Genomic DNA, 13,045 nt, shown 5'->3' on the forward strand with positions numbered 1-13,045 from the left:
AACTTCTGCTGACTCCGGAAACTCCCGCCAATAACCCGACCCCTCCTAAAGTGGGATCATCCCCCAATCTATCCCTCCTCCAGGCACCGCTCTAGCGTGGGGAAGAACCAGTTAGGGCCCCGCCTCCCCCATCACCGTCTCCGCCCCCCAGCCCCACAGCGCGGGAAACCAGAGGAAAGCCTGCACTTTCGCACTGCCCCACCACACCCTTCTGACGCAGCACCCAAATAACAGTTGCTGCTCTTCACCATACCCCCAACCCGACATAGAATACAACAAACCCCCCCGACCCTCCCCGCAAGATACACAACTCAACCAATGCCCCACAGCAGAAACAAACATAGCAGAACACCCCCATAAATAACCATATCAAAATTGCAAAAGTACAAAAAAAAAGAACATAGCAACAGCAGAATCCAGCGCTAAGATATTACAACCGACCCCGCAACCCCAAACCCCTAGTTCAAGTCCAGTTTCTCCGTCCGCACGAAGGCCCACGCCTCCTCCGGGGAATCGAAATAATAATGCCGGTCCGAATAAGTTACCCACAGGCGAGCGGGCTGCAACATTCCGAACTTTATCTTTTGCCTGTAAAGCACCTCCTTCGTCCGATTAAATCCGGACCGCCGCTTAGCCACCTCCGCACTCTAATCCTGGTAGATCCGTACTACCCCATTCTCCCAGTTGCTGCTCTTCACCTTCTTGGACCAGCGCAGCACACTCCCGATCACTGAACCGGTGGAACCTCACCAGCACCGCACGCGGGGGTTCATTGTCCTTAGGCCTCCTGGCCAGTACTCTGTGTGCTCCCTCCAGCTCCAGGGGCAGATGGAAAGACCCGGCCCCCACTAGCGAGTTCAGCATTGTAGCCACGTAGGTTGTCAGGTCCGACCCCTCCAGCCCCTCCGCAAGGTCCAAGATCCGCAGATTTTTCAGCCTCATGCGGTGATCAAGCTCCTCAAAGCGTTCCTGCCACTTCTTGTGGAGTGCCTCGTGCCCTTCCACCTTACTCATGAGGACCACGGCTTCCTCCTCTCGTTCAGTGGCCTGCGTCTGCAACTCCTTGATGGCAGCACCCTGGGTGGTCTGAATCACCGACAGCCTTCTGTTTGTTTCCTGCAGAGAGCTCAGTACCTCAGCCTTGAAGTCTGTGAAGCAGCGCAGGAGAGCAGCTAGTTGCTCCTGGGCCCACTGTTTCCACTCCTCTGGATCTCTGCCGGTGGCCATCTTGGATCCCTTCCCCCGTTTTTTCTGGGGAGCTGCTGCTTTTTCCCCCTTTCCACTCCGAGTTCGAGTCATGGACTGCGGGGAAAGTCGTTCAGCACACCTTCCTCCACCGGGAGACGTCGGAAAATTTCAGTTTTTGGCTCTAAAAAGAGCCGCAAAGTCCTTTTAAAACGGGAGCTCCCAAATGTGTGGCTTCCTACTTCATCACAGCCACCGGAAGTCCCTTCCCACACTTCTTAAGTGTCCGCACCAGGAAGGGGCCCACTAGGTCCACAAACTTTTAATAAAATTCCACCGGGAACCCATCCGGCCCCGGTGCCTTCCCTGACTGCATCTGCCCGATCCCCTTAACTAGCTCCTCCAGCTCAATCGGCGCTCCCAACCCCTCCACCTGCTCCTCCTGCACCTTTGGGAAAGAAAGCCCGTCGAGGAACCTCTCCATTCCCCTCCTCTCCCCCGTTGGCTCCGACCGGTACAGTTCCCCGTAAAAGTCCTTGAAGACCTCATTCACCTCTACCCCCTTCCGCACCACATTCCCACTCTTGTCACTCACTCCAGCAATTTCCTTAGCCGCATCCCGCTTGCGGAGCTGATGAGCCAGCATCCTACTGGTGTATATGGATTTCAGTAAGGCGTTTGATAAGGTTCCCCACGGTAGGCTATTGCAGAAAATAAGGAAGTATGGGATTGAAGGTGATTTAGCGGTTTGGATCAGTAATTGGCTAGCTGAAAGAAGACAGAGGGTGGTGGTTGATGGCAAATGTTCATCCTGGAGTTCAGTTACTAATGGTGTACCGCAAGGATCTGTTTTGGGGCCACTGCTGTTTGTCATTTTTATAAATGACCTGGAAGAGGGTGTAGAAGGATGGGTTAGTAAATTTGCAGATGACACGAAGGTCGGTGGAGTTGTGGATAGTGCTGAAGGATGTTATAGGATACAGAGGGACATAGATAAGCTGCAGAGCTGGGCTGAGAGGTGGCAGATGGAGTTTAATGCGGAAAAGTGTGAGGTGGAAGGAGTAACAGGAATGCAGAGTACTGGGCTAATGGCAAGATTCTTGGTAGTGTAGATGAACAGAGAGATCTCGGCATCCAGGTACATAAATCCCTGAAAGTTGCCACCCAGGTTACTAGGGCTGTTAAGAAGGCATAAGAACATAAGAACTAGGAGCAGGAGTAGGCCATCTGGCCCCTCGAGCCTGCTCCGCCATTCAATTAGATCATGGCAGATCTTTTGTGGACTCAGCTCCACTTTCCGGCCCGAACACCATAACCCTTAATCCCTTTATTCTTCAAAAAACTATCTATCTTTACCTTAAAAACATGTAATGAAGGAGCCTCAACTGCTTCACTGGGCAAGGAATTCCATAGATTGGATAGAATTCCATTGGGTGAAGAAGTTCCTCCTAAACTCAGTCCTAAATCTACTTCCCCTTATTTTGAGGCTATGTCCCCTAGTTCTGCTGTCACCCGCCAGTGGAAACAACCTGCTCGCATCTATCCTATCTATTCCCTTCATAATTTTAAATGTTTCTATAAGATCCCCCCTCCAATATGGTGTGCTAGCCTTTATCAGCAGGGGGATTGAGTTTCAGAGCCACAAGGTCATGCTGCAGCTGTACATAACTCTGGTGCGGCCGCACCTGGAGTATTGCGTGCAGTTCTGGTCACCACATTATAGGAAGGATGTGGAAGCTTTGGAAAGGGTTCAGAGGAGATTTACTAGGATGTTGCCTGGTATGGAGGGAAGGTCTTACGAGAAAAGGCTCAGGGACTTGAGGTTGTTTTCGTTAGAGAGGAGAAGGCTGAGAGGTGACTTAATAGAGACATATAAGATAGTCAGAGGGTTAGATAGGGTGGACAGTGAGAGTCTTTTTCCTCGGATGGTGATGACCAACATGAGGGGACATAGCTTTAAATTGAGGGGTGATAGATATAGGACAGATGTCAGAGGCAGTTTCTTTACTCAGAGAGTAGTAGGGGTGTGGAACGCCCTGCCTGCAACAGTAGTAGACGCCAACTTTAAGGGCATTTAAGTGGTCACTGGATAGACATATGGATGAAAATGGAATAGTGTAGGTCAGATAGGCTTCAGATGGTTTCACAGGTCGGCGCAACATCGAGGGCCGAAGGGCCCGTACTGCGCTGTAGTGTTCTATGTTCTATGTTCTACTTGCCTTTTCACCATGTTCATACACTGCCCCTTGTGCCTTCCTCCACTGTGCTTCCACCTTTCTAGTGGTCAGCAAATCAAATTTAGCCTGCAGGCTGCGGCTCTCCCCCAGAAGTCCCTCCTCTGGTGCCTCTGCGTACCTCCTGTCTACCTCCAGCATCTTTCCCACCAGTCTATCCCTCTCACTCCTCTCGGTCCTCTCCCTGTGTGCCCGGATGGATATCAGCTCCCCACGAATCACTGCTTTAAGGGCTTCCCAGACCACCCCCACCTGAACCTCCCCCGTATCATTCACCTCGAGGTACCCCTCAATACTTGCCCGGACCCTCCTACAGACCTCCTCCTCCGCCAACAACCCTACATCCAACTGCCACAACGGGCGCTGGTCCCGCACCTCCCCCATCTCCAACTCCATCCAATGCAGAGCGTGGTCGGAGATTGCAATGGCCGAATACTCGGCCTCCTCCACTCTCGGAATCAGTCCCCTACTCACCACGAAGAAGTCTATCCGAGAGTAGACGCTATGTACGTGGGAGAAGAAAGAGTACTCCCGTGCCCTCGGCCTCACAAACCACCCCACCCATCTGGTCCATAAACCCTCTCAGTACCTTGGCCGTCGCCGGCCTCCTACCCGTCCTAGAGCTGGACCGATCCAGTGAAGGATCCAACACCGTATTGAAGTCCCCCCCCCATGATCAGACCTCCCGCCTCTAGATCCGGGACCCGTCGCAACTACGCCTCATAAAGCCCGCATCGTCCCAATTTGGGGCATACACACTAGCAAGTACCACCTTCTCTCCTTGTAGCCTGCCCCTAACCATAACATACCTACCCCCCTTATCCGCCACCACCTCCGATGCCTCAAACGACACATTTTTCCCCACCAGAATCGCCACCCCTGTTCTTCACATCCAACCCAGAGTGGAAAACCTGCCCCACCCATCCCTTCCTCAGACGGACCTGGTCCGCCACCTTCAGGTGGGTCTCCTGAAGCATTGCCACATCTGCCTCTAGCCCCCTCAGATCAGCAAGTACACTCGACCGCTTCACCGGCCCATTCAATCCTCTCGCATTCCAGGTGACCAACCGGATCAGAGGGCGTCCCGCCCGCCTCCCCAGTCGACTAGCCATTGCCCGTCGACTGCCCGCCCCAGGCCAGCACCCCCCGCCTGACCCAGTCCCCACAGTGACAACACCTCACCTCTGTCCCCCCGGCCCCCACCAGCTCCTTCCTGACCCTGCCAGCAGCAACCCGGTATTTCCCCCGGAAACTCCCTCCAATAACCCGACCCCTCCCAAAGTGGGATCATCCCCATCCTATCCCTCCTCCAGGCACCGCTCCAGCGCGGGGAAGAACCAGTTAAGGCCCCGCCTCCCCCCGTCATCGTCTCCACCCCCCCCAGCCCCGCAGCGCGGGAAAGCAGACGAAAGCCCGTGCTTTCGCACTGCCCCACCACACCCTTCTGACGCAGCTCCCAAATACCAGCCCCACTCCATACCCGACATAGAATACAACAAACCCCCCCAAACCCTCCCCGCAAGATACAAAACTCAAACAATGCCCCACAGCAAAAAAAAACAGAACACCCCCATAAATAACCATATCAAAATTGCAAAAGTACAGAAAAAGAGAACACAGCAACAGCAGAATCCAGCAATAAAGTATTACAACCGACCCCCGCAACCCCCAACCCCTAGTTCAAGTCCAGTTTCTCCGTCCGCACGAAGGCCCACGCCTCCTCCGGGGAATCGAAATAATAATGCCGGTCCGAATAAGTTACCCACAGGCGCGCAGGCTGCAACATTCCGAACTTTATCTTCTTCTTGTAAAGCACCTCTTTCGTCCGATTAAACCCGGACCGCCGCTTAGCCACCTCCGCACTCCAATCCTGGTAGATCCGTACTACCCCATTCTCCCAGTTGCTGCTCTTCACCTTCTTGGCCCAGCGCAGCACACTCCCAATCACTGAACCGGTGGAACCTCACCAGCACCGCACGCGGGGGTTCATTCTCCTTAGGCCTCCTGGCGAGTACCCTGTGGGCTCTCTCCAGCTCCAGGGGCAGATGGAAAGACCCGGCCCCCACTAGCGAGTTCCGCATCGTAGCCATGTAGGTTGTCAGGTCCGACCCCTCCAGCCCCTCCGCAAGGTCCAAGATGCGCAGATTTTTCCCCCTCATGCGGTGATCAAGCTCCTCGAAGCGGTCCTGCCACTTCTTGTGGTGCCTCGTCCCCCTCCACCTTACTCACGAGGACCACGGCTTCCTCCTCTCGTTCAGTGGCCTGCGTCTGCAACTCCTTGATGGCAGCACCCTGGGTCGTCTGAATCTCCGAGAGCCTTTTGTTTGTTTCCTGCAGAGAGCTCAGTACCTCAGCCTTGAAATCTGCAAAACAGCGCAGGAGTGCAGCTTGCTGCTCCTGGGCCCACTGCTTCCACTCCTCTGGAGCTCCGCCGGCAGCCATCTTGGATTCCTTCCCCCATTTTTTCTGGGGAGCTGCTGCCGTTTTTTCCTCCTTTCCACTCCGAGTTTGAGTCATGAACTGCGGAGAAAGTCGATCAGCACACCTTCTCCCACCGGGAGACGTCGAAAAATTTCCGTTTTGGGTTCTAAAAAGAGCCGAAAAGTCCGTTTGAAACGGGAGCTCCAAAATGTGCGGCTTCCTACGTCATCGCCGCCACCGGAAGTCTCCGAGGGGACATAATTTTAAGGTGATTGGAGGAAGGTATAGGGAGATGTCAGAGGTCGGTTCTTTACACAGAGTGGTGGGTGTGTGGAATGCACTGCCAGCGGAGGTGGTGGAGTCAGAGTCATTCGGGACATTTAAGCGACTCTTGGACAGGCACATGGACAGCAGTAAATTGAAGGGGTGTAGGTTAGGTTGAAATTAGATTAGGATAAATGATCGGCCCAACATCGTGGGCTGAAGGGCCTGTACTGTGCTGTACTATGCTGTACTGTTCTATGTTCTATATTCTAAGTACAGTTTCAGGAAGAGATTACCGTAGGTTTCCGCCGACTGCCTCAATAGCACGGTTCAGCTTGAATGCACTGGCTCCTCTGGAGGTCTGTAAAAGGATTGAATTCTTCAGTCAATGTTATAGCAACATTTTAGCAGGACCAGTAACCGAACATGGCGAGGTTTATATCTGGTTTTCACACTATCTGATCATGCAGTCGGGGAAGGTCAGAATTAACACAGCACTCAGACAGAGTGCTGGTCACACTTCACTATGTTCAGCTGTGGGCACCCTTCCACAGGCTGCACATCAGGTCATGGCCAGGGTTAGTCCAGGGTAATTACGCAGGTTGATGCAGGCGATCAGGGCATTGATTTGGTAAATTTGGCTTTTTTTACACATGGAGTTTTCAAATTAAAAATCTCCATTGGTTCTGACAGTATCTTTTAAAATATGTTCGCTATTTCAGTACATCATTCTGCTGTTCAGTAAGAGCTGGCTGAATCGTCATCGTCAACTTATCCTCATGTATTCATACTGATTCTACAGTGAACATTGGAAGTATAGGCTTGGAGCAGGAGTTATAACTTCATTAACCATCTACAGATTGAAAATGATTGCTGAATAGGAGTTAACAGAAACCTCATTACTGGCTGAGTACAATGACCAAGTTAACAGATGCGATTGGGCAGAAGGATGTTCCTGAAGGTGGGAGTGTCCAGAATGAGGGTCAAGGTCTGCGCGTATGGAATAGGCTGTTTAGGACAGAGGTGAGGAGGAATTGGTTGGCCTGTGAAATTCACTACCACAGAAAGTAGTTGAGACCGAAACACTGTAAATTACTAGGTTCAAGGTGCGAGGGGCAAAGTTTAGAGGAAATGTTCGAGGGAAGGTTTTTACACAGAAGGTGGTGGGTGTCTTGACAAATACATGAATCGGATGGGAATAGAGGGATACAGGCTCTGGTAGTGTACAGGATTTTAGGTCAGACAGGCGGCATGATTGGCGCAGGCTGGGAGGGCTGTACTTTTCTTTGTACTTTGTTTTCAAGAAGCAATTAGTTATCACACGGGATGAAGGGGATCAAAGGATATGGGAGGGGTGGGGAGGCGGGATCAGGCTATTGCGCTGGATGATCAGCCATGATTAGAATGAATGGTGGAGCAGACTCAAAGGGCCGAATGGCCTCTGCCTGCTCCTGTATTCTATGTTTCTCTGACTCATGGAAGGGAGATTGTGTTATGGGCCAGGGTTTAAAGAACCCCAAAGTATATCATAGAGTTCACCTGACCCACAAATTTTACCAGATTGTGGTATGGGGAGCACACGGCCCACTCTACAGGTGTGGTACAGCAGAAATGGAAAAGCATTTTTTAAAGCAAAACAATGTTTATTCTATGAACTCAAGTTCACATTTTTAAAACAGCCAGTGAACATCTTAGCAACCATCAATTCAAATACAACCCCCAAAGAATACAACACGAAGTAATCCTTAAGCTGTCCTTTTTACATCCAGAAGACTTACAAAAAACATAACCTTTAACAGAAGTGCATCAGGTTAAAGTCACGACTGAAAACATTTATAATTCTAAATTCACCAAATGATCAAGAGAGAGTCTTTTCATGGCAGAGAGATCAACAGAATACCTGCTCTGTATGGCTTCAGCTCCAACACTGAAAACAAAATGAAAAACACACCCTGCAGTCTGCTCAAAAACGAAAGTAAAAAGCTGACAGACAGCCCAGCTCCACCCACACTCTGACATCACTGCAGTAATAAACACTAATTTCATAAAGGTACTCTCACTACAGATATTTTCATACACACCCATTTATAAACACCCATTTATAACAACCCATTTATTAAATGTACTCTCACATGACACCTCCCACCAAGAAAAAAAAACATTCAATTTCAAGATGGTTTCATTTTTCACCTTTTCACCATCCTTTAAGAAATGCAGACAGTAAATATACTTCTGCGTTTCAAAAAACGCTGAAATCCTTCTCGATTGACAGTCTCTTTGAACAAGAAGGTCCTTCCTGCAATGCCGAGTCCTTCCTGCAATGCCAAATCGTTCCTGCAATGCCGAATCGTTCCTGCAATTCCGAGTCGTTCCTGCAATGCCGAGTCCTTCCTGCAATGCCGAGTCCTTCCTGCAATGCCGAAACGTTCCTGCAATGCCGAGTCCTTCCTGCAATGCCGAGTCCTTCCTGCAATGCCGAAACGTTCCTGCAATGCCGAGTCCTTCATGCAATGCCGAAACGTTCCTGCAATGCCGAGTCCTTCCTGCAATGCCGAAATGTTCCTGCAATGCCGAGTCATTGCTGCAATGCCGAGTCCTTCCTGCAATGCCGAGTCCTTCCTGCAATGCCGAAACGTTCCTGCAATGCCGAGTCCTTCCTGCAATGCCGAGTCCTCCATGCAATGCCGAAACGTTACTGTAATGCCGAATCGTTCCTGAAATTCCGAGTCCTTCCTGCAATGCCGAGTCCTTCCTGCAATGCCGAATCCTTCCTGCAATGCCGAGTCTTTCCTGCAATGCCGAGTCCTTCCTGCAATGCCGAATCCTTCCTGCAATGCCGAATCCTTCCTGCAATGCCGAGTCTTTCCTGCAATGCCGAGTCCTTCCTGCAATGCCGAATCGTTCCTGCCATGCCGAATCCTTCCTGCAATGCCAAATCCTTCCTGCAATGCCGAGTCCTTCCTGCAATGCCGAGTCCTTCCTGCAATGCCGAGTCCTTCCTGCAATGCCAAATCGTTCCTGCAATGCCGAATCGTTCCTGCAATGCCAAGTCCTTCCTGCAATGTCGAGTGTTTCCTGCAATTCCGAATCGTTCCTGCAATGCCAAATCGTTCCTGCAATGCCGAATTGTTCCTGCAATGCCGAGTCGTTCTTGCAATGCGGAATCGTTCCTGAAATTCCGAGTCCTTCCTGCAATGCAGAGTCCTTCCTGCAATGCCAAAACGTTCCTGCAATGCCGAATCGTTCCTGCAATGCCCAGTCCTTCCTGCAATGCCGAATCGTTCCTGCAATGCCGAGTCCTTCCCGAAATGCCGAATCGTTCCAGCAATGCCGAGTCCTTCCTGCAATGTCAAGTCCTTCCAGCAATGCCGAGTCCTTCCTGCAATGACAAGTCCTTCCTGTAATGCCGAATCGTTCCTGCAATTCCGAATCGTTCCTGCAATTCCGAATCGTTCCTGCAATTCCGAATCGTTCCTGCAATGCCGAATCGTTCCTGCAATGCCGAGTCCGTCCTCCAATGCCGAATCCTTCCTGCAATGCCGAGACCTTCCTGCAATGCCAACTCCTTCCTGCAATGCCGAATCATTCCTGCAATTCCGAATCGTTCCAGCAATGCAAAATCGTTCCTGCAATTCCGAATCGTTCCAGCAATGCAAAATCGTTCCTGCAATTCCGAATCGTTCCTGCAATGCCGAGTCCGTCCTCCAATGCCGAATCCTTCCTGCAATGCCGAGTCCTTCCTGCAATGCCGACTCCTTCCTGCAATGCCGAATCGTTCCTGCAATTCCGAATCGTTCCAGCAATGCTAAATCGTTCCTGCAATTCCGAATCGTTCCTGCAATGCCGAGTCCTTCCTGCAATGCCGAATCGTTCCTGCAATGCCGAGTCCTTCCTGCAATGCCGAATCCTTCCTGCAATGCGGAATTGTTCCTGCAATGCCGAGTCCTTCCTGCAATGCCGAGTCCTTCCTGCAATGCCGAGTCCTTCCTGCAATGCCAAATCGTTCCTGCAATGCCGAATCGTTCCTGCAATGCCGAATTTTTCCTGCAATGCCGAGTCGTTCTTGCAATGCCGAATCGTTCCTGAAATTCCGAGTCCTTCCTGCAATGCAGAGTCCTTCCTGCAATGCCGAAACGTTCCTGCAATGCCGAATCGTTCCTGCAATGCCCAGTCCTTCCTGCAATGCCGAATCGTTCCTGCAATGCCGAGTCCTTCCCGAAATGCCGAATCGTTCCAGCAATGCCGAGTCCTTCCTGCAATGTCAAGTCCTTCCAGCAATGCCGAGTCCTTCCTGCAATGACAAGTCCTTCCTGTAATGCCGAATCGTTCCTGCAATGCCGAATCGTTCCTGCAATTCCGAATCGTTCCTGGAATTCCGAATCGTTCCTGCAATGCCGAGTCCGTCCTCCAATGCCGAATCCTTCCTGCAATGCCGAGTCCTTCCTGCAATGCCAAGTCCTTCCTGCAATGCCGAATCGTTCCTGCAATTCCGAATCGTTCCAGCAATGCAAAATCGTTCCTGAAATTCCGAATCGTTCCAGCAATGCTAAATCGTTCCTGCAATTCCGAATCGTTCCAGCAATGGCGAGTCTTCCTGCAATTCCGAATCGTTCCTGCAATTCAGAATTGTTCCTGCAATGCCGAGTCCTTCCTGCAATGCCGAGTCCTTCCTGCAATGCCGAGTCCTTCCTGCATTGCCGATTCCTTTCTGCAATGCCGAATTGTTCCTGCAATGCCGAGTCCTTCCTGCAATGCCGAATCCATCCTGCAATGCCGAGTCTTTCCTGCAATGCCGAGTCCTTCCTGCAATGACGAGCCCTTCCTGCAATGCCGAAATGTTCCTGCAATGCCGAGTCCTTCCTGCAATGCCGAAACGTTCCTGCAATGCCGAGTCCTTCCTGCAATGCCGAGTCCTTCCTGCAATGCCGAATTGTTCCTGCAATGCCGAATCGTTCCTGCAATGCCGAATCGTTCCTGCAATGCCGAGTCCTTGCTGCAAAGCCGAGTTCTTCCTGCAATGCCGAATCGTTCCTGCAATGCCGAATCGTTCCTGCAATGCCGAGTCCTCCTTGCAATGCTGAAACGTTACTAGAATGACGAATCGTTCCTGAAATTCCGAGTCCTTCCTGCAATGCCGAGTCCTTCCTGCAATGCCGAATCCTTCCTGCAATGCCGAGTCTTTCCTGCAATGCCGAGTCCTTCCTGCAATGCCGAATCCTTCCTGCAATGCCGAGTCATTCCTGCAATGCCGAGTCCTTCCTGCAATGCCGAGTCCTTCCTGCAATGCCAAATCGTTCCTGCAATGCCGAATCGTTCCTGCAATGCCAAGTCCTTCCTGCAATGTCGAGTCCTTCCTGCAATTCCGAATCGTTCCTGCAATGCCGAATCGTTCCTGCAATGCCGAATTGTTCCTGCAATGCCGAGTCGTTCTTGCAATGCGGAATCGTTCCTGAAATTCCGAGTCCTTCCTGCAATGCAGAGTCCTTCCTACAATGCCGAAACGTTCCTGCAATGCCGAATCGTTCCTGCAATTCCGAATCGTTCCTGCAATGCCGAGTCCGTCCTCCAATGCCGAATCGTTCCTGCAATGCCGAATCCTTCCTGCAATGCCAAGTCCTTCCTGCAATTCCGAATCCTTCCTGCAATGCCGAGTCCTTCCTGCAATGCCAACTCCTTCCTGCAATGCCGAATCGTTCCTGCAATTCCGAATCGTTCCAGCAATGCAAAATCGTTCCTGCAATTCCGGATCGTTCCAGCAATGCTAAATCGTTCCTGCAATTCCGAATCGTTCCAGCAATGGCGAGTCTTCCTGCAATTCAGAATCGTTCCTGCAATTCAGAATTGTTCCTGCAATGCCGAGTCCTTCCTGCAATGCCGAGTCCTTCCTGGAATTCCGAATTGTTCCTGCAATGCCACGTTCTTCCTGCAATGACGAGCCCTTCCTGCAATGCCGAAACGTTCCTGCAATGCCGAGTCCTTCCTGCAATGCCGAAACGTTCCTGCAATGCCGAGTCCTTCCTGCAATGCCGAGTCCTTCCTGCAATGCCGAGTTATTCCTGCAGTGCCGAATCGTTCTGGCAATGCCGAATCCTTCCTGCAATGCCGAGTCGTTCCAAGAATGCCGAGTCCTTCCTGCAATGCCGAAACGTTCCTGCAATGCCGAGTCCTTCCTGCAATGCCGAATCCTTCCTGCAATGCCGAGTCTTTCCTGCAATGCCGAGTCCTTCCTGCAATGACGAGCCCTTCCTGCAATGCCGAAACGTTCCTGCAAGGCCTAGTCCTTCCTGCAATGCCGAAACGTTCCTGCAATGCCGAGTCCTTCCTGCAAGGCCGAATCGTTCCTGCAATGCCGAATCGTTCCTGCAATGCCGAATCGTTCCTGCAATTCCAAATCGTTCCTGCAATTCCGAATCGTTCCTGCAATGCCGAGTCCGTCCTCCAATGCCGAATCGTTCCTGCAATGCCGAGTCCTTCCTGCAATGCCAAGTCCTTCCTGCAATTCCGAATCCTTCCTGCAATGCCGAGTCCTTCCTGCAATGCCAACTCCTTCCTGCAATGCCGAATCGTTCCTGCAATTCCGAATCGTTCCAGCAATGCAAAATCGTTCCTGCAATTCCGGATCGTTCCGCAATGCTAAATCGTTCCTGCAATTCCGAATCGTTCCAGCAATGGCGAGTCTTCCTGCAATTCAGAATCGTTCCTGCAATTCAGAATTGTTCCTGCAATGCCGAGTCCTTCCTGCAATGCCGAGCCCTTCCTGGAATTCCGAATTGTTCCTGCAATGCCACGTTCTTCCTGCAATGACGAGCCCTTCCTGCAATGCCGAAACGTTCCTGCAATGCCGAGTCCTTCCTGCAATGCCGAAACGTTCCTGCAATGCCGAGTCCTTCCTGCAATGCCGAGTCCTTCCTGCAATGCCGAGTCATTCCTGCAGTGCCGAA

At 51.5% G+C, this 13,045-nt stretch overlaps 1 protein-coding gene across 1 annotated transcript in view; it reads right to left on the reverse strand.

The window, feature by feature from the left end:
• The window catches only part of LOC119956635 (cytochrome b-c1 complex subunit 2, mitochondrial-like), a 185,365-nt gene that overhangs the window by 144,240 nt on the left and 28,080 nt on the right, over window positions 1-13,045 (reverse strand). The window contains exon 4 of the mRNA XM_038783975.1: window positions 6,401-6,465. Within this exon, the coding sequence (XP_038639903.1) occupies window positions 6,401-6,465 (65 nt within the window). The remainder of the gene's footprint in view (window positions 1-6,400; window positions 6,466-13,045) is intronic.

The sequence above is a fragment of the Scyliorhinus canicula genome, chromosome 23, assembly GCF_902713615.1.
Source record: "Scyliorhinus canicula chromosome 23, sScyCan1.1, whole genome shotgun sequence".
Taxonomy (NCBI): domain Eukaryota; kingdom Metazoa; phylum Chordata; class Chondrichthyes; order Carcharhiniformes; family Scyliorhinidae; genus Scyliorhinus; species Scyliorhinus canicula.